Source organism: Lissotriton vulgaris, chromosome 6 (genome assembly GCF_964263255.1).
Source record: "Lissotriton vulgaris chromosome 6, aLisVul1.2, whole genome shotgun sequence".
NCBI classification, from domain to species: Eukaryota; Metazoa; Chordata; class Amphibia; order Caudata; family Salamandridae; genus Lissotriton; species Lissotriton vulgaris.
The window spans coordinates 829,756,964-829,779,546 of NC_141694.1; the positions used below are offsets into that span (position 1 = coordinate 829,756,964).

The window sequence follows — 22,583 nt, forward strand, 5'->3', positions numbered from 1 at the left end:
TCGTGGCGAGGGCGGGCGGCCATCTTAGGAGTAGTCCCTCTCCCCAGCAGAACTTGTGGCAGCGTTCTAGCTGGCGGAGAGAGGACTCGGCATAAATTCAATTGAGCCTAGCAGTCTTTGCGGTGTGTTTGGGGTGGTGGCAGCTCCCTTTGCCCTCTGCTTAGTTTGTGGCCATAACATTATCGAAGAGTGGTGATTTTAATACTGTGTGTTCGAACTTTTATCGGAAAGATCGTATTTTCCATTTTATTTCTATTTTCACTCTGCCTAACCTTTTTGTTATACAGGAACACCGCATGGGGGCTCAGACTCACTCGGCAGTCTCTTACACGCCTCTCAGGGCCCCTTTCAGCGCGACTGGTGCTCCGGTCGTGGCGAGGGCGGGCGGCCATCTTAGGAGTAGTCCCTCTCCCCAGCAGAACTGGTGGCAGCGTTCTAGCTGGCGGAGAGAGGACTCGGCATAAAATTAGCATGCCTCCATTAGCGCGCAGCGGTCGCGCATGGCGGGCGCGCCGAAGGTAAGCCAAAGGTCAGCCCGTCTGCGCCCGTCCGCGCCTCGGACGCGGCGGACGCTGGACGGACTGGCAAACAGGCCCAGACCACGACTATAGCTAATACTAGTTATACACGTTCGTCTCTGATATCCTTACGCCCATCATCAGTTAAAGGTATGCCATGTGCTACTATTGACCCTGTTAGGCTCAGCTCTTGCCCGGCCTGCGGTTTTGCATGCGGTATCAATAACTCCACTTCGCCTACATCCAGCTTTGATGTAGCCTCTATTTCAGCAGCCCTAATAAATGCACGATAAATGTGTAAACATGCTTTAGAAACCTTTTCTTTGTTGGAAGAAGGTTCTTTGGACCTGCTATTTATTACGGAAACTTGGTTGGATGGTTCGAGTGCTCCTGACATCGAACTAGCCATTCCAAGAGGGTTCAAGATCCGTAGGAAGGATAGGGCTAGTGGTAGAGGTGGCGGGTTAGCAATCATTTTTAGAGAATCTTGGGAGCTTAATGTGGAAGATTCAGATGATCTCGAGGACGGCGAGATTATGAACTTCTCGTTAGTTTTGTCCCCTCATTTCACTCTGGGTGGCTCCCTTATTTACCGCCCTCCCGGCCCCGCGGGACGATTCCTTAAAGCTCTCTTAGAAACTCTTGTCCCTAGAGCAGTAAGATTCTCTCGTTTCTTGCTGCTCGGTGATTTAAACATTCATGTAGATTGTCAGGAACGTCAGGAAAGTAAGCTCCTATCTGACTCCTTTGATCTGGCCTCTCTTACCCAATGGGTTTCCTCCCCTACTCATTCGGGAGGTCACACTTTGGACGTCATCTGTTCTAACTTTTCATTGAAGGTTGAAGCCCCCCAAATACTCACTTGGACTGACCACCAGCTTATTAGATTTTCTTGGTCAGCCTTAAAAGACTCACCTAAAGTCTACCTGAATACACGCCCCCCAAAAATCAACGTAGGCAATTTTTATGCTTGGCTGGATCAGAATAGGCCCCAGTTGGGAGGAGATTTAGATTCTGCGGTGGAGATTTATGATAGGTGGATTCGAGCAGCCCTGTCTGTGTCTTCAAAGGCGACTGACCCCGGCAAAAGCAGGATGACTCCTTCACAACCATGGTATTCGCCCCATCTTCGAGCTGGTAAATTAGTCTGTAAAAAACTGGAGCGAGCTTGGAGGGTGGCCTATTGCCCACAAGCAAAGGCAGCTTACCGCTCTGCTCAGCGGGAATATTATGCCAATATCAAGCTGGCCAAAACTGAATATTTTGCCAGAAGAATTGAGAAGGCGAATAACAATAGCCGCAAGATCTTTTCTATTGTAAAAAGTTTCCTTTCACCTTGTGCTGAATAAATTTCTATCAAGCCCTCTACCGAATGGTGCGAAAGCCTTTCCTCCTATTTCTTGACTAAAATTGCCAAAATCCAGCAAAGTCTCAGAGCTATCGGTGGGGGGAACTGGACTGAGGATAGGGTCGGATCTAATGTTGAACCCACACACACCATGGAGAACTTTGTCCCACCTTTGGTGGAGGACACCTTAGTGGCAATCAAATCGTTAAAATCTGGTGCCCCTGGTGATACCTGCCCGGCCAGGGTGTTGGCTGAAGTGGCAGAAGCAGTGGCACCTGAGGTTTCTCAAATAATGGGTCTATCTTTTACATCAGCCAGGGTTCCCAACGAATGGAAACAGGCTAAGCTGCTTCCTTTGTTAAAAAAGGTGGGTGCAGATCCTACTGTGCCTAGTAATTACAGACCCATATCTCTACTACCAGCTATGGCAAAAATTGGGGAGAAACTTGCTTTCGCCCAGCTTAATGCCTTTGTAGAAACCTCGGAGCTCTTACATCCTGCCCAGTCTGGCTTTCGTGCAGCTTATAGCACTGAGTCGGCGCTGGTGGAGATTACTGAGGCCATTAGGGAGTGTCTGGACAGTGGCGGCAGAGCGGCTCTGATTTTATTAGACCTCTCTGCCGCGTTCGATACTGTCCCTCATTCGCTCCTTCTAACCCGCCTTGCGGAGATTGGTGTGGTGGGCTCAGCATTGAAATGGGTAGAATCTTTTTTATCGGACAGGTCTCAGCAGGTCTGGATCCCACCTTTTATCTGCGGTCAGGCCCCTCACTACCGGGGTTCCTCAAGGCTCCACATTGAGTCCCCTACTTTTTAATGTTTATCTTACCCCCCTCATTGTGCTGGCCGAACAAATGGGAGCAAAAATCATAGCGTACGCAGATGATACGCAGCTTTTATTTACCTGGAAGGACGCAGCAACTAACACAGAGGTTGTCCGTTCGTGCCTTTCCGCTGTGTTTAACTGGTTAGCAGCTGCACAGCTGAAGTGCAACGAAGACAAGACAGAAATTTTGCTGTATGGCCAATTCCCATCCAATTTCAGAGACCTCTTGTGGCAGTCGGATTTTCCCCAGCCAGGCTCAGTTACTATCGCTGCCAAGAATTTGGGAGTCTGGTTTGGAGAGGATCTGAGATTCGAGGCACACATAAAAAAACTTACTGCTGTGTGCTTCGGCTCTCTAAAAGCCATGAGAAAGTTCTTCCCGTATCTGCCATCATCAGCTAGAGAGTCGGTAGCAAGAGCTTTAATTTTATCTAGGCTCGACTATGCCAACTCTCTTTTTAGCGACACTCCAGCTTTTTTAGTTGCCCGACTGCAGATTATCCAAAATGCGACAGCACGGCTACTGTATAACATTCCAAGCAGAGAAAGCGTGCGAGAACACCTAAAGGAACTTCATTGGCTGCCGATCGCTCAAAGGATAACTTTTAAAATCCTCACTTTAGCATTTAAGGCAGTCCATGACATGAGACCATCCTATCTAAGAAAAAGATTCAGCCGCTATGTCCCCACACGGCCGCTACGTTCAGCCGGCTGCAATCTCTTGAGTGTGCCCCGCTTCCAGCGAGTACGACTAGGAGGCTACTCGCTTGCTGTTGTCGCAGCTAGGACCTGAAACTCCCTTCCCCTCTCCCTGAGATCGACTGAAAATTTTGTTTCATTTAAGAAAGCACTAAAAACTCCTCTTTTTAGAACAGCCTATTAATGATATTTTTTTCCTTAGCTGGCCACTTGCTTGTTTCTCTTTTTCGCGCCAGGATACTCTGGTAGTAATGGAGCGCGTTATAAAACAGCAAATAATAATAAAAATAATAATAATAATAATATACACAAAATGAACAAACCACACTTGCAGTACAGATGATTCAGCTCAGCCATTAAAAATTAGATTCTTCTTTCTGTTGAAAGGTTTGAGTCCACGGTGTGAAGATAACCCAGTCCTCGACTGCGCTACAAGGCCATACAATTAGAACGTTCACTAAACAAGTGTACAAAGCATAATACAAGTGGCTCCTTTTACCACTTCACACATTTTATGTTTAGAGAGCTTTAATATCTACATATACAAAGTAAGAAAAAAGATTTGAGTTGCTGCCTGACCAATGGTAATGTCCCAGCAGTTGTGAATTTGATGGAGAACTACTGTCAAGTAAGAAGTTCTTTATATTTCTCGATCATGTAAAAAACCCTCATGGTATAATAGTTGTTAAAAAATGTGAGTGATTCTTTCAAGATAACGACTTGGCTGTTCTGCTTCAATGTTTTATTTTTGAATCCAGAGGGATTGGAGCAACCAGAAGAGGCAGATAAAGAGGTTTGCACAACCCTTCTCATGGCGATAATTACAAATATACCGCTGCAGAATGGTTTAGACCTGATTCTGGCTCGGTGAGTAAATGCTACTTCTTTGAGTCTCTGGCTGTGCAAAGTGTTTCTTCTCCTCTATTCTATTCCCTGTACTGCAGTGTTTGGCTGTTTGTCGTACATTTCAATAGATGATAACGTGCACTTTCGGAACCACACATACTACCGGTCAGATGACCTTGATGTAGGTGTCTTTTTTTCAACTTGAGCCTCTTTCTTTTCAAATGAATTCTTTCTCATGGTTGTTTTCCCATCTTTTTATGTTGATGTTTTACAAGTGGAATGGTTTAACAAATTTGCGGTTTAAGGATTGTCATTGTAATGAAGTTCTAAGAGATATTGATGTCATCATTGCTCTGGCCCTTGTGTTTTATTGTCCTACATTTTCTTCGCACTTCATTTTGACTTGTTATTGATATTCTCAAGGAATGTGCTGAATGAATTTGTTACATTCCAAACCACTTGACGAATATGGTTGAATTGACCTAATCTAATCTGTTATATGTATGGTGATGTAAATTCTGCAGTATAAATCTTGATTGTGTTGTATTTTATGGATTTTAACCTGGAGACCGCTTAGATATCTTAATGTTGTTTAATAAAGTAAAATTGGGAAGGCAAAGGTTACCTTTGTCTCGATCAAAAGCTGATTACTTAAACGGATATCATTAGTTGTACGATGTCTTCTTGTTTAGTTAAATGGAAATTAGGATTGCATTGGCTGCTATTTGAGAAGATGATCATCTTTAAATCCGCATACTTGCATTTTTCACATTTCACCAAGATGGTCTAGGATCTCTTGACAAAAAAATGCCATTTGCCCATCATTACAGTAGCTGTCCTAGCTCATCATAGTGGTAATCGCACCTGACCCCTCAGACACACCAGGAAACCTATCACTTAAATCAGTAGCCATTTACTGGCTCCAACATGTGCTTGGCCATCATAATAAGATGTAAATTGCTCAAGAGATTGTATGGTCAGTGTCATGGTCAATTATGATCGTTTTGAGCCATTTTGTGTAATGTTTTTAGTCATTGTTGGGTCAATAATAAGAATCTGCATTTATTGTGCATATGACATAAGTAGTTCAATGGTAGGTTTGGCACCTGTGGCTTTTATATAATTGTATATCCTTTTTGTTTATTCAGTTATTGTCCGCCTATGCAAATCTCTCAATGTTTGGTGACATAGATCTTAAATTACAGGTACACTGTTGGCATTATGAGATGGAAATACTGAAATGTTCAGTCCCAGTTGTTCATTAAATTGGTTGCTAGCGAGCTAGGCTAAAACTTGAGATAACAGAAAAGGCTTTAATATTGAGGCAGTATTTATTGCTGTAATTGGATAAATTGATGTAGTGGGGTAGTAGTATGCATGAAACTATTTGCATTTATAGTATATTTCACACATGATTCTTGTGATTGTGGGTACCCCTTTTTCATAATATTTTGGTGTTTTACCAAATCAGTTCACTGGTTTTCCTCCTTTGTATCCTGACTGATTGATTCCCGGTTCGGCACATTTGTAGGACCAGCATAGCTTGTTTATTTGTCACTGAAGCATTGAGTGACTTTAGTGTGTGATATGTGACTGTGCTAAATCATTCAAAGCACTACTTGCCAGCAAACTGGTTGATGGATATTTGGTACTAGTTTCTAGATGCACGATTTCTGTTGTGTTTTACAAACAACTCTGAAATGACATTATTGATGCAAGGGATATGCAGTGCTTGTGTATCATGTGCCTATAAGTGCAGACCCTGCAGTATTGAAACGAGGATTGCTCCCTCTAACGACCCCTCCCATGTCTCTGAAAGTAACATTGTGTAGTTTTCCATATGTAGTATTAAGCAAAAATTATTTTGGAACAGGTATAACGCTTAAAATGTGCTTTTATTTTTATTACTAAACGGTGTAAGCTAAGTGTGCTCTTATGTTTTTCTTTCAGGGCCTTTCTGGATGAGTATGTTGCTTATGGTGTTGCGAACAGAGCAGATGAAAATAAGAAATCGGTGTTAAACAACCAACTTCTTCCTTTCATCAGACTTTTGGAAACAAAGTATGTAGGTTTTGCTTTGTCTTCAAATTTTATCCTTGAAAGTATATTTTGTGTTGTTTAAAGCCACTTGTAGTTTTTTGCCTCTGCCCTGGTGTGTTTCTCGAACCCTCTGTCTGCACAACAGTTGGTGTGGAAATTTGAATGGGGAATGTTTGTTATTCTGTATGAAAATGTTTAACTCATATTATTTAACATGATCTATTTTGGAGCCTTGACAGGATGATTAGTCCATCTCATTAGGGTGAGTTGCGTGGGTGGGTCCAGCCCAGTTTCTACTGGGCTGGAACAAATATTTCACAGAGATCACTTAAATAGCTACCACAAAAAGCAGGACTTATTGGTAGTCGCTATACAGAAGTCAAAAACTGAATGGCAATGAAGTTTGAAGCATGCTTTCCCTCAAGTTTGGTCATACAAAAGCAGTGTGAGGACATTGCATTGCTGTTGACAATTTCGGATAGTTCCACTCTTAGGTATCCTTAGCTCTAATTAATGGACCTCATTTACATTAATAAATGAGTCCAAAAAAGAGAAATTGCACATAACCCATCTATCTTGTTTTTGGTGATACGAGGAGACACAGTAGTGCTAATTAGGTATGAATAGCGACATAGTACCCTTGAGGACTGTTTGACTACAGGGACATGTACCCTCCTCTAACCCCCCCAATCCCCAACGTCCCCTTTATCCCCCATATAATGCTTTATAACATCCTGAAATCAGGTTCACCAAATCTAGATAAAGTAACAAAAGTAAAATTTGATTCATTCTCCTATCTGGTGGTTTCTGCGGGAGTAATGTTTCTAATTGTATTCAGTTAACTAATTGAAGGGATACATTTGGGTGATGTAAAGTTTCTAAAAACACTGTTGTATAGCTTTATCTATTTCTGCCCTATTACATGCTATAAAAAAGATATGTTGGTGATTCTTATCTGTTCAGTCGTGATCAGCTTAGTAAATTTATAGATCACACATATGCTGATGGCAGAAAATTGCCACTGCCAGCTACTGTAGAGTGATGAGCAGTTTCTGGCCATGAGGTCATGCTATAAGGAACTTTTGGGCACAATGAGCAGGTGCAGAGGCACACCTGCAAGCCAGCGAGGGAGAGTGCTATTTGAGAATCTGACTTTTTGGGAATTTGTTTGACAATAAAGAAAACAGAAATTGTTACCATTAGGCGTCTAGAAAAAGGGAGTACATTAGATATGTATAGTACATTGCCTACTCTTTTGTTCTAATTCCACTGCTAGAGGATGTGATCAGAAAAAGGCTAATATCTAGTATAACTGAGTTATGTGAGTCAAAAAGCACAAACTGTTTCTTTTTCCACAGCAAACATGTACAGTTCAGCGCCATTGTATCTGGAGACCCCCGTCTTAAGTTTGTTTTGACGTGACATGATTCCTTTTGTTCTAACTGCTTTTATTTAATTGGGATTTGGCAGGTATCCACAATCTCTAGACTTGGTGTTGGAGGAGCATCTGAAGGATGTCAAAAATAAAACGGAGCAAGACCTTTTTCACCAGTTCATTTCCTTGTCCACAAGTGGTGGAAAATATCAGGTAAAAGCCAGCAGTCAAAACGTGTTAGAAAGGTCAGAACGTTTGCAGGTAGAGTAATGGATATACAACACACAGGGAGACAAGCCAGGACAGATAGCATGACTGGAAACCACAGCTGAAGCGCACACAGATAAATGCACACATACACCCACCCACTCATCACAGCTATGTTCTGAAAAGACAGCAATTTTAAATTTGGTTTCAGAATCGAGCAGAAGTAAATACGAGAGACCTGGTTTAAGGAAGGAGAGACTTCAGGCCTAGTTTGTTAGAGAATCTGAGAAGTCTACTAGAATGTATTTGGTGAACCTTGTAAGTGAGAAATGCTGGGGTGGGGTAAGGCTTCATGGGAAGCTGAGAATGAAGACATTACAAGGATGGAACACCAATAACTGCAGCAAAGTGCTTTCTGGGAGGCAGTGTAAGAAGCTGCATGCAGAGGAGAACCAAGATCTTTTTTATAGAGATTTGTCGGACGTGAGCATTTTGGACACTGAAGTTTTAGAATGATCCTGTTAGGCATGCCAAGAGTATTAGTGCAGTAAATCATAGAGTTTATACAAGATATAATTACCATAGAACTGTCTTTTTTTAGGGAGGTAATGCAGGATACATCCCCGTGCCCCATCTCCCTGCCCCCCATGTCTCTGCACCCATGTTAGTCTCCCCATGATTTAATGCTTTTGCCTTCTTGTTTATCCTGTTGTCTAATTCTTGTAGTCATTTACTACATCTTTGTTGTCCAGTTTTCATGTCTGTGTTCCAAGCCAACCTTCTTTGTTTTTTATCTTCTTTGTGCTCGTCTCTCTGTAGCTTACTGTAGACAAGACTGTGTTTGTACCCATATTACTGGGTTTATGTTCCTGTGCTCATGCGTCTGTCAGTGTTTGCTTTCCTCTGCCCATGTATTGATGTCCATATATCTGTCTCTATGTTGCTGTCCCCCTGTTTCCTTAGTCCTGCTTTCCTGTGCTCCACATCCAACCATCCGTGTCTGTCTTTCATTTGCCACGCTTGTTTCTCTTGTTGGGTCTCCCTATTAGACCAGGATACTGAACATCTATGGCTAAACTCCTGTAAGACATTGTGGGATGTAGTTAAACCGGCTTGACTCCGAAGGAATCACCTCTTCACTTTGCATAGGGCTTATTATTCACCTCGGAGACTTTCAAAATTTTCAAAGGACTCGCCAGTGTTATGTATGAGGTGCAGGACAATAGCAGCTTCTGATCTTCACATGTTTTTCGACTGCCCAGTCCTGTCTTCCTTTTTGGGACTCCATAAGTAGATTTTTGACAACATCGCTTGGCTGCCCCATTATAATTAACCCCTCATTGGTAATATTTGGCTTATTGGAGGGCGTTATAGGCCCCGCAAAACAACTTCATTCTATGTTATCCTGTTGGCCAGGAGAGAAATCTGCAAAAAATGGAAGGAATCTACATCACCTTCATTTGTTGACTGGCAGTCATCAATATTGCAGGATTTAATGAGATTTGGCAGCCAAAATAAACAAGCTTTTTGGAATCTCTTGAAATGGGGGTAACACGGATGACGGATGAGGTTCCATGCCCCCCCTCCCCCCACCCCCCCCCCGTCCGATGATTACACTGCCCTACTATTTTTCAGGTATACCCAGAGACATTAGGTTGTGCCCTGATGTGGATGGGTTGGTTAATGCCCTGTAAGGTGGCTCCCCCACAGGTCTCCTTAAAAAACCTTTGAGTATCTGACAACACTGATAGGCGAAGGTCAAACCCTCTACACGACTACATATCCAGTATTTCTGAGGCAGTGTGTCAATACCTCTAGGGTCGAATGGAGCTAGTTGGGTGGAGAATGAGGACAATAAAAAATAAATGTGTTTGTACCCATATTACTGGGTTTATGTTCCTGTGCCCATGCGCCTTTCAGTGTTTGCTTTCCTCTGCCCATGTATTGATGACTATATATCTGTCTCTATGTTGCTGGCCCCCTAGTTCCTTAGTCCTGCTTTCCTGTGCTCCACATCCAACCATCCGTGTCTCTTTCATTTGCCATGCTTGTTTCTCTTGTTGTGTCTCCATCTGCATTCTGGTTCTTTTGCTCCTCTCTCTGTGTCTAGTGCTATGCCCTTTTGTGTTTACAAGTGACTCCATCCTCAAGTTCCTGTTCAAATATAGAACTCTATTCATCTTCCCATTGACTTTTGTCTGATACTCACTCTTAATCCACATCTCCATGTGTGCCCTCTATATCATTGTCTGTGTTTTTGTGGTGAGGAGTTTCCTGAATTAAAAGCTATTTTTTATTTTCAGTTGCTGGCAGATTCTGACACATCCCTACTGCTCAGTTTGAATCATCCACAGCCTGCGGTCCGACACCTTGCACTTCAGCATCTTAAAGAGGTCATTGAAACATCCAAGGTAGGTGTTTTTATTTGTCCACCACTTTTTATCTGGTGCAGACATCACTTAAAGGTACCTCCGGTCCATACAAATAAATGGAAACTTGTGATGTAAAAAATACAATAGATCAGTTGACGGAAAGATCAATGGATCTATAGAATTTCATAGTACTAAGAACAAAGATCCAAAAAGGTTTCAGCTGTTTCGTAAAGATTGATAGAGTTGTTGTAAGACACAGCTGTACAGGGATGGTTTTTCAAGCCTTGAATACAGTCTAAAAAAGATAAAATCCAGTTTTAAATCCAAAGGTTTTCAAGACCAATTCACTGAACTCTGAAGCAAAGATTTAATCAGGAACCCACAAACATTTTCTTCCTAAACCTTTGCATGACATTTCTTATTCACATTGGGCACACCTTCATAGTACCTGAAAGCTAAGTGTCCTGATATGTGTGCTTTGTGCGTTTGATCTGAGTCTTATGGTCTGTTTCAGGATGAAATTGCTTCCCTCCTTCATCTATAACTTTGGTTGCAAGCAGTATCTAATCTTCAAATATTTGTAAAAATGTTTTTGTAGTATATCAAAAGTCTTGAGCATGTCCTCAAATGTTACCACATCACCCACCACCTGTACATTGAGAGCAGTATTCTTCTCCCAAACAGATATGGGGGCAAGCAGATATGGGAGCTTTAGCTATGCTTGGGGCAAAATCTATTACTCTTTGCTGGGTTGGTATGAAACTTCTAGTTCAGAGCCAGATGAGCCCACAGATAGAAGGGATTTCTGATTGTAAATACCATTAGTGGGCACGCTGAATGTAAAGACGTCAGCCTCTATTTGATTTTTGTGTCCTACATGTGAGAATTGTTGTATTCATCAAAAGAAGTACATTGATTTTCTAATCTGGAACCCGAAGCAGTCCCGAAGAATCCACGCCCCTGAAAGAAAACAGCGGTGCAATCGAAAAGTAGTTGATATGACAAGTCCAGTCCACCCTCACGTTTTAGTATTTCAAAGATTTTTGTAAAAGATTCTTGGAAGATCTCCTCCCCAACATAAATGTCATAATATGCTTCTGTAGTGTATTCCAATCTGAGGCACATGGTTTTATTAGCGGTTAGCTTGTAGCTCAGGAGTACCAAATACAAAAGAACATGGTCCTCTAAAATGGAGATGCTATTGTCTACATCCACTTAATTTGCAACTCTCAAAAACTCAGAAACGATGGTCTCTGCCAGGAGCTCTATAGCAAAAACCGACCGAAATTGGGAAAGGGGCTTTTTGTCTAGCACCTCTTTTCCACTGGACCTGTCTCATCAGAATACCATTTGACCTTCCGTGTGAGACAGGACTCGCTGCAGTTTGTGCAGGTAGATAATTAGTCTATCATGGAGATTCTGTGGGTATTATTCTATGTGTCACCTCCATGATATATTGTCATTCAGCACTATTAAAGGCATTTTCCACAACTAGTGTCTCTGCTGTTTTCCTTCTCAGCCCATCCACAGGTGGATTATAACATAAAAAGGTGTCTGACATTGTTCCAGTTTCTGCAGTGTATGAAGCCAACCTCGACGCCCCCCACCTTGACCCCCCCTCCGAAAAAGGTGTGATGGAGGCATCTCTAGCCTGTTTTAGTCAGTATTTTTTAGTTGATATTCAGGACTGGCCCCGTACAGTAGGACTTAACTTTAGGGGCATCCTTCCCTGGTTTTCGGAAAGATCGTAATGGTTGCTTTTTAGGAGTTGGGCATCTTCCTGTCAGCCATCAATACCTTTTTCAAGGCTCTGAGGAGAATTATGGCTAGGAAGACCAGCATTTTCTTTTTGTAATAAGTCTGGGTATAGTCATCTGAGCATGAAGCTGGGTTTGCAGATATGAAAGTTCTAAAAGTTTGAATCTTCTATATCGGGGTCCTACCCAGGCTACTGAATGAGTCTCAACTCCTGTATTTAAAGATGCGGTGGTCACAAAGGTTTGTTTGCTTCTGGACACAAATCTACAAAACCAGTCAATTAAAAGTAATAGATTTTATCAGCTAGTTGCATCTTCATGCTTACTGTCCATGTTGTATATTCCATGTTGTCATTTCTGATAATGGTTTCCTTCAACATTCAGGATGGTTTTGATGAGTCCTTCATTCGAGAAGCCATTTTTGCTCGCCTGCTTGACGATAACCTTGATGTTGTGCTGGCTGCTCTTTCATCTTTTCAGGTATGTCTGAAGTTTGGAAATCACAAAGGATATGCTAATAAGCAGACTTTTGCATTGGCATTAACGTGACCTGCTAATAATACCACCACAAATCTGGCCCAGCCCAACTACCCTCACGTAATTTGTTGTATGGCTGCCTTACAAATAGTTTCTAATTTGATGATAAAGTTTCTACCCAACTGTTTTTCACCAAAAGGCTTTCTGTTTTTCACTCAGGCCCTCTCCAGGTACCAGTAATGTTGTGCTTTTCAATTTTGCTTGTAATATACTGCAACGAGCCGAGATAGTTGATTTGATATGACAGTACTGTGAATAGCATCCTAGAAATATATAATTACATTTTGATGTTGTCCCCCTTTTACTTTGATGATATTGCAATTTTAGTATTTTTAATTAGCTTTTCACAGATGCAGCGGTCCAGCAGGTTTTTTCCCCCTCCTGGAATTTTTTTGTTTTCATTCACTGACTTTTTTCCTTTAAAGAATTGTCGTTTCTGGGCTCTTGTTGTAAACAATGCAAAAATTGTATGACTTATTGAGGCCTAAACAATTTATGGTAAAAAAAAGTTTTATGTGGAACATCTGCTTCTTTTTGTTGCTTATAAATGGAAGCAAAGAAATCCATCCCTACTTGCTATTAAATGAACCTTCTGCAAAAACCCTCACTCAATATCATCTTGAGACACCTCACATACAAATGTCTTGAGACATCTTGCATTCAATGTACTTGAAGCTGTACTTGATAGTGTGCTATTAGCTTCTTCAAAAGTGCTCAGGACCTGAACATTTAAACAAAATATTAGGTTGGACAACCCAGTGCGGGAACCAGCTAGGTATATTATGATCACAAGAAACGCCAAAAAAGGTCCACCATTGCTACTCAAACTTGTCCGCTTACTGAAACTGTAAACTGGATGTCAATCTGACACACATCTTCATCCACCAAACCGGTAACCGCTGTGTCTGATAATACAGTATTCTCACCTTGGTGGTTGTAGGAAGCTGACTCTTTATATGGTATATCAAAAAGAGATATAGTGTGTAAAGAGTCCAGGAATTCCCTTATGAGTGGACAGGGGCTTGCTCAAGCAAGCCCAGGGTCCTCTTTAGGGGGAAGCTCTACTTAGGTTTATCAGGGAGAAGTGTTAGACATCTGCAAATGCACACAATAGTCAAATTATGCACATGACTCAATAAGGAGTTCCACACCAATTTATAAATATAACGCTTATCTTTATATATTTTTAGGCACCAGAATCAACACGATCAGGTAAGTATGTTTTGCAAGAGAAATACTTTTACATTTAAAAAGTCTAAACTTTTAAGAAGCTGCAGTGTTCTCCTAAGGGAGGAAAAACCAGTAGGGCATTCACGTAGAGTACAGTGACTTACAAGACCAGTCTCTGGGACTTTAGGTGAGTTTGGGGCAAGATCCAATGCATCTCTGGAGGACTGGGGGACCATGCGTGCACCATTGGCCCACTTCAACTTGGAGTGATGGCTGCAGTGGTGTCCTTAGGTGTCGAGTTTTCGTGGTCTTGGAGTCCTCTCAGGTCTGTTTGTGTTTCTGCAGGATGCAGGGAAGCTGCTCCAGCTGCTTCAAGGGAGTTCCTGGTTCTTTGTTGAAGGCAGGCTGTCCTCCCATGCCTTTTTGAGGCACTGCAGCTTGCAGGACAAGACGACCTGCACAATTTGATGGGGAACAGCAGGCAGGGCTGGTGCTAAGTCAGTTGTTGTTTTTCAGTCTTTGCTTGTACGGCTCTTCAGTGTCCTTCATCTTCGTAGGTCAGCAGGATCTGCTTTTCTGGTGCCAAGGGGTGCCCCATAATACTGAATTTAGGGGAGTAGCCAATGGGCTACTGACCCCTGTGGTCATTATGCTCCTACATGACCACTTCCTGTGGCAAGTCGGCATAACCCTATCCCAGAGTTCCTAACTTTGCCATCACCAAGATGGCCAACTCTGAAAAGTCTTGTCCACTTCAGGTTAGGCCACCTTAGGGGTTTTTCATAGCCTAGGGGTGGGCGGACCTACCGGACGATCTAATTTTCCCACCTGTCCAGGTGCCAAAAGGCTCTGGACAAATGGGGAGCAGCATCCTTTCCTGTGAGGGAAGCCAGATTTGCATTTCAAAGGCAATGGCTCTTTGAAGGTCCCCTACCTTGGAATGCTACTCTGCAGGTCAACCAGTGGGGAGGGGGTGTGAATACCCATTGCCTGAGCAGGCTTTGTTTCTGAGCTCCTGAGACCCTCAACCTTGGGGGGTCAGAAACTCGCCTCTGGTGCCAAGCTGGCGAAAACAAGTCAGGCAACACCCGGTGTCTGGTAGGTTTTTAGGGGCACCTCTAAGGTGCCCTCTGGGTGTATCTATCAAATCCTACACTGTAATTGGTGTGGGTTTATTAATACAAGATGTTTTATACCAAACATCCCTGTATTCAGTGAAGCCATCATGCAGCTGTGGAACTAGATTTAACCAGGGTCCAACACATTTTAAAATGGCTTTCCTGTTCACTTGCACTGGCAGTAATTGAACTAACGAGCACAGGTGGCATGCAGATATGTCCTCACAAGTAATATAAGGCACCCTGCCTTAAGGGTTTAAGGCCTGCTATAGGGGTGACTTACAAACACTACATGCAGTGTTAGGGGGCATGGCACACAATGATGTGTGTCATGTTGGGTTTTAACTTTTGCCTGCACCAAAAAATTCAGCCTGCAATGGCAGTCTTGTATGAGTTTGGTGAGGGGTCCCTTACTGTGGCACAATTCGTGCTGCAGCCCTTGGGGACCTTCTTTGGTACCTCTGGCCTGAGACACCAGGGGTCCCATTTACTAGGGATCTACAGAGGGTACTATTGGGGGAAAACAATTGCACTGTTTTAGGAAAGAGATCTGGCAGTGGGGACCTGGTCAGCAGGAACACAATGCACTTCTGGTCGAAATCACATCAAATACCAGACAAAGAGTGGTGGTAGTCAAAGCATGTGGAGGTGCACCAGGTAAAGAAGTCCATTTGTGTGTATTTAACCCCTTGCATGCTCATGACGAGCTCAGCTCGTCATGAGCTCCGGTGCTCATGACGAGCTGAGCTTGTCATGGCCTTTAGAACGCTCGTACGCTGGGCTAATTCCCCTGCTGTGCTGAGCATTCTAAAGAAACGGGTGCGGCTGTGACAAGCTCAGCTCGTCATGAGCACAGGAGCACTGTAGCTCATGACGAGCTGAGCTCGTCATGAGCATGGGAGCCTGCGCGCGCCCCCCCTCACCCCAGCACAGCGGGGATGTAGCCAGCAGGGAAGGGGTTAAACAAAATCTTTATTTTTCCATCATCTTTTCTTGTTTCACATACATCGTCCATCCAAAGTATTTCATTCCATAAACAATCAGAACTTCATCAGGGCTTAATATCTTGTGAAAGTATGTAGTATTCCAGTTATGTGCCACATCATAATTCCAGCTGTGTGTGCTGGCAAATAAGGTCTATCATGGGGCAATTAGATGCCCCCCTGAATGTCACCCTGATAAGTAACAAACTTCTCAGTCTCACGTCGTTCTGTCTGCACGGGACGTTTGATTTCACTAAGCGAAGAGTGAGTTGCAGGCTTGAAAAATCCACAGTTGGGTTCTTTCCTTTGTGACAAAGAGTGGGGGTAACCATGTCAAAACGGTGCACATTCCTACTGTGGTCCTTGAGTACCACATGGAAACACCTTCTACATAGGATCAAAAACCAAAGACTCCACCATTCGAGCGACACACTCTACACTGTATACCTTGTGCCCATGTAGGCAACCACTTCAGGGCTCCACTTGGTGGTAGTACAAGCTATATAAACTCTGCATTACATTCCTAGCCATCTCCTTCCAATAACTAACTACCTGAGAATAACTATCCAAGCAGAAATACCAGTAGTTTGTTTTTCCATTGCCTTTTTCCATGCCCATTCTTTATGTGCACCTCTTCTCCGTCAGTGTTACTCTCCATGAGAGTTGGAAAAGAGATAGTAATATACAGGCAGGGGTTACTTATGTGTTTATGAAGGGGCTGATTTGTTTAACAAGGGCTGATTTGATACTTTGATACATGATCCTCAGCACATGAAACATGATGCATCTCTGTTTATTAGACTTTCACAAAGTTTTCATTAACTGCTACTGTAGATTGAGGTCATTGATCCACATTGAACCAGTGGAATTCACTTTGTATTAGAATTTAGTATTTCAGCTAAAAACGCATGCTTTTTGTGTAGTATTTTTAAACCACTAAAGTTCAGGTGGCAGGCAATGTGGCATAGTTAAGAATAATTATCAAATGTTTTTGACTTCTCTTCCTCCATTGCTTTTTTTGTGTTGTCCTGATAAATTCAGATGACATGCGACAAGTAACACTTATTGTTTACGCTGTGCACTGTGTTGGACATCTGATCAGTTAGGATATTGTACTTCTGAGCAATAAGATATAATACCACACACAGTTTGTGCTCTTGATGGATAACCACTTACATAGACTATAGAACAAAAACACTCCTTGAATACTCTGATATTCTGCCTCAATATAAATGATCATGAATCATATTTCAGTGCTTCTTCCCGTGTTCAGTGCGCCAATGGTCTCGAGGTAGGTCCACGCTGTACAAATACCTACCCCAAAACATACAGGAACAGTGCAATTGAAGATATCTATATGTTCGAGGCATGTGGGCTGCTAAATTCATATCTTAGCATTAGATCGCCGCCTAGTGTTGGGTCCGGATGATCGCACATTGTTGTCCTGGAAGAGTCTTCGAAGTATCCTGAGATAGGTGGCTCCTCCCCTGGACTACAGTGCGCATGGGCATCGGCTCCATCCCCAGATTGTTTTTTTCCGCCATTGGGTTCGGATGCGGTCTCGACGTCTCTCCGTCGGAACCGAGAAAACATAACTTTAAACGGCCAAAAGGCTGTGTGTTCTTTACGTCGGTATTGTTTGCGTGCGGTCTCGAGTTCTTCCGTCTCTCGGAGCCGGAATCAGCGGAGTTTTTCAACTCTTCGGACATCGAGGCCTTCTCATCGCGACTCGACACCGATTTTCCAACATGGAGCGGAGTCCGTTTAAGCTCTGTCCGCTCTGTGGGTCCAAATACCCACATATAGACGTGCACCCGGTCTGTAACAAATGCCTTTCGCCAGATCATGACGAAGGAAGCTGCAGGGCCTGTGCGAGTTTCAGGTCAAAGAAGACTCTCACGATTCGGCGCGCGGTGCGCCTTGTGGCCAAACAAGCGGCCCCGGATCCAGAAAACATCTTCGACGACCAAGAAGAGGAGGACCGGAGCCATCATCTTCAAATCTCCCCGCCCGAGACGGAGGTCGAGGCAGATCCGGAAGACGACGACGGAGTCGTGGGTCAAGGCCTTGAATACGTCGACGAGGTAGGGGACGACGAAGAGGTTTATGGGGCCGTGGAAGATAGCTCAGAGGACGAGCTATGCCCCGAAGTTTACGGACATAAGGAGCGGGTCACGGGATCGCCTGTCGGCCTTACCCAAGACCCCGTAGCGCAAGCCACGGCCCCGCCTGCGGGCCCGGCCACGGACATACTTGCTGCGCAGAGGGTATCGAAACCGAAACTGAAAGCAACGGTATCGACTACACCTAAAATGGCCGACCCGAAACCGAAACCGAAACTTAAGGACTCAGGCGTCCCTAAGATGGCGATCGTAACATCAAAAACGAATAAGCCTGCAGCCTCATCGACTCCGTCGACCTCCGGTCCGCAGAAGTCGAAGAAATCTGGCGATTCCACAGGGTCGAAATCGGCGCCGGAGGAGAGATCCTCTAAAAAGGGTGGCACGCACAAGACAAGCGCGCCGGCGAAGCCCGCCAAAGCCAGCGACACAGCTCCGGCTCCGACTGGGACATCTGCGCATCGGTCCAAGGACTCGGGGTCGGCGGACGTGGCATCATCGTCCAACCCTCCAAAAGACCAACAGAACGTCGGATCCGAAGGCAAGGCCACCTCGTCGGTGCCAAAGGCCACTGTCACTGACGCATCTCTCATTGCTTCTTCACTACAAAGAATTAGGGAGAAGGCCTCTGCTTCGTCGGCGCCGGCGCCATCGCCGCAGAAGGCGACAGACGTCCCGGTCAAGCCCGCAAGTAAACTCCTCTTCCTTCTGCCGCCAAAAGTGGCGCCGAAGGCCTTTTCATCAAAATCGACGCCAAAGAAGTCGGAATCTTCTACGGCAGGGGCATTTTCAGCGCGAGTACTCGACTCAGAAGAGGATTCGGAGTGCTTCATAGACGCAGACACGGGCAAATTAACCCTTTACAAAAGGAAGATCACTTCACAGCCGGTGGAATCCTATGTCATCCCACTGAAGAAGAAAAAGTTTCCACAGGACGCCTCAGGCCTCATGGAACCTATCCAGCCCCCTCCAAGAAGGAGCCCAACACCGTCTCCAGACCACTCTGAAAGTGAGGGCTATGATGAAGATGACCAATACACTTTCCCGGTCAATGAACCAGATGCACAGCAGGATTCATATGATGACATTGGGGACCAAGGCACCCAAAATGTGGGACAAGACCCACAGGCTTTCAGTACACGTGCATCCCCAACAGAGGATTCTGCAGGTTTCCATGCACTCATTGAGAGGGCAGCTGCTAATCATGATGTGGACATGCATGCTGACCCAGTTGAAGAAGACTTTCTATTCGACACTTTTTCAGTCTCGGAAAGAACTGTAAAGACACTGCCTATGCTCAAAGGGGTCCTCAAGCATGCTGCGGACATCTTTAAAGAGCCTACCAGGGCGAGGGTGGTCAACCCACGTATTGAAAAAAAGTACAGACCAGCGCCTGCAGACCCTGCATACATTCGGGGACAGTTGCCGCTTGACTCCCTTGTGGTCGCAAATGCCCGTAAAAGGGCCAACTCCCAAACAACGGGTGAAGCTCCTCCCCCGGATAAGGAGTCCAAAGTGCTAGAGGCAGGAGGCAAAAGAGTGGCTGCGCAAGCTGCCAATTTCTGGCGTATTGCAAATACACAGGCACTACTGGCTCGTTATGATAGGTCACATTACGACACACTAGAGCAAATTGTGCAACACCTGCCTCCGCAGTTTCAAGAGGGCACCAAAATGATTATACAGGAAGGACAACTGATCTCCAACGCGGCCATAAAGTGTGCACTTGATGCCGCGGACACAGCCGCAAGGGCCATTAACACCAGTGTCATGCTGAGACGACCGGCGTGGCTCCGCATATCGGGGTTTAAACCTGACATTCAAACAACCATACTTAATCAACCAGTCAATCCTGATAGACTGTTTGGTCCAGATGTTGACACCACCCTGGAAAAAATTAAAAAAGACACCGAAACTGCTAAATCTATGGGGGCCCTACAATCACAGCAGTTTCGTGGCAATAGTTTTCGTCGCTCAGGTGCCCGTGGAGTCACCAGAGGACAGATGGGTCAGCAGTCACAGTTCCCTAGAGGTGGAGCACAATCCTCGTACCCCAAACAGAACAAGAGGGGCTACAGGGGAAACAGCAACAAAGGACGCGGCAGAGGGACCAACAATTCACGCTCCTCTGCCCCAAGCAACCAGTGACTCTCTGTCACTGCCCCCCGACCACTTAACACCTGTCGGGGGGGAGACTACAGCAGTTCCTGCCCGTCTGGATCAACATCACCACAGACAGGTGGGTGCGACAACTTATCCAGTACGGTTATTGTCTAGAGTTAAAATCCACTCCACCCAACATTCCACCAAGGCAAAGACCTATGTCCGCAGAGCACTTGCACTTATTGCAGCAGGAAGTGGTGGTGATGCTGCAAAAAGGAGCAATCGAGCTCGTGCCAGTGGGGGAGGAGGGCACGGGGGTATATTCCCTGTACTTCCTCATTCCAAAGAAGGACGGATCTCTCAGACCAATTCTGGATCTCCGTCCCCTCAATCTGTATATACTGTCAGAGCATTTCCATATGCTTACACTGCAACAGATTCTTCCTATGTTAAACAAAGGAGACTTCTTAGCAACCTTAGACCTCAAGGATGCTTATTTCCACATTCCACTACACCCGTCCCACAGAAAGTACCTCAGGTTCACTATCCAAGGCACGCATTATCAGTTCAAAGTCCTACCCTTCGGAGTCACAACAGCCCCAAGGGTGTTTACCAAGTGCCTGGCGACAGTAGCAGCGCACCTCAGGAGGCAGAACATCCATGTCTACCCCTACCTCGACGACTGGCTCGTTCAAGCCAGGTCGGAACAACAGTGCGCCGCGGACATGTCGACTACCATTCACCTCCTCCACGACCTGGGTTTCTCGTTGAATTACCCAAAGTCACACCTTCAGCCGGCACATGTCCGGCAGTTTCTGGGTGCGACAATCAATACCCTGACGGCCAAGGCGCAACCAAACCACGTCAGGATAGACAGCATGCAGTCTCTAATCCAGAAGTTCAGACCGAGACACTCACTTCCAGCAAGAGTGTTCATGCAGTTGATAGGCATGATGGCCTCCTGCATCTTCATAGTCCCTCACGCACGGTTGCATATGCGCCCGCTCCAGGAGTGCTTAGCAAATCAGTGGACACAGGCTCAGGGACAATTAACAGACCTAGTGTTGGTTACCAGTCGGGCATACAACTCTCTGCATTGGTGGACTCCACACAACCTTTGCAAGGGCCGACTGTTCCAGGAGCCAGTGCCACAGGTTATCCTGACAACGGACGCATCTCTCCAGGGATGGGGAGCTCATCTGCTCACTTACACGGTGCAGGGACTATGGACGACGCAGCAACAGAAGATGCACATCAACTATCTAGAACTGATGGCGATCTTCATGGCGCTCAAGTCCTTCATTGTACATCTGTGCAACAAAGTGGTGGTAGTCCGGACGGACAACATGACCGCGATGTACTACATCCAAAAGCAGGGGGGCACCCACTCACCGCAGCTGTCTCACCTGGCTCAGAGCATGTGGAAGTGGGCCATTCAGAGGAACATCTTCCTCATGGCAGAACACCTCCCAGGGTAGGACAATCAGATGGCGGATCTGCTCAGCAGATACAGCCATCAAATGCACGAGTGGGAGATACATCCATCAGTACTCCAGCCGTACTTCCAAAGGTGGGGTCGTCCAGACATAGACCTGTTCGCCACAAGGGAGAACGCAAAATGCCAAAGCTTCGCCGCCAGGTTCCCACACCCGCAATCGCAGGGCAATGCGATATGGATGAACTGGTCAGGCAAATTTGCGTACGCTTTTCCCCCGACACCTCTGATACCACTGGTGGCGAGAAAACTAAGGCAACACTCGATGACACTCATCCTAGTTGCTCCAACGTGGGCGCGCCAGGCCTGGTACACCACGTTCCTCGAACTCTCAGTGGTACCGCATCAAAGACTGCGGCTCACGCCCAGACTTCTGACGCAGAACCATGGAGAAATTCAGCATCCAGATCCGCAACAGCTCAACCTAGCAATCTGGCTCCTGAAGTCTTAGAGTTTGGATACCTCAACCTACCTCCTGAATGCATGAACATCATCAAGGAGGCGAGGAAGCCGTCAACCAGAGCATGCTATGCCGCAAAATGGAAGCGTTTTGTCATTTACTGTGCAGACAATGACATAAACCCGCTAGATGCATCTATCCCTAACATCATTTGCTATCTGTTACACCTTTATAAGTGCAAACTAGCGTTCACTTCTATTCGGATACATCTATCCGCCATCGCAGCTTACCTTCAAAACAGGCAGCATCTCTCGGTCTTCAGGGTGCCTGCCATTAAAGCGTTTCTTGAAGGTCTGAAACGAGTCATTCCCCCAAGAACACCGCCAGCTCCGGTGTGGAACCTCAATGTGGTCCTCACCAGACTGATGGGACCACCATTTGAGCCACTGCACTCGTGTGAACTGCAATTCCTAACGTGGAAAGTTGCTTTCCTAATTGCTATTACGTCACTGAGGCGTGTTAGTGAGCTACAAGCGCTCACAATCCAAGAGCCATTCATTCAGATTCATCCAAATAGGGTAGTGCTACGTACTAACCCCAAATTCCTTCCAAAGGTGGTGTCACATTTTCATCTCAACCAAACTATCGATTTGCCGGCATTCTTCCAGA

General features: G+C 45.1%; 1 protein-coding gene across 1 annotated transcript in view; it reads left to right on the plus strand.

The window, feature by feature from the left end:
* Window positions 1–22,583, plus strand: part of HEATR1 (HEAT repeat containing 1) — a 411,542-nt gene that overhangs the window by 91,144 nt on the left and 297,815 nt on the right. Inside the window, exons 9-13 of the mRNA XM_086926859.1 lie at window positions 4,150–4,258; window positions 6,188–6,298; window positions 7,748–7,865; window positions 10,163–10,270; window positions 12,373–12,468. Of these exons, the coding sequence (XP_086782985.1) occupies window positions 4,150–4,258; window positions 6,188–6,298; window positions 7,748–7,865; window positions 10,163–10,270; window positions 12,373–12,468 (542 nt within the window). The remainder of the gene's footprint in view (window positions 1–4,149; window positions 4,259–6,187; window positions 6,299–7,747; window positions 7,866–10,162; window positions 10,271–12,372; window positions 12,469–22,583) is intronic.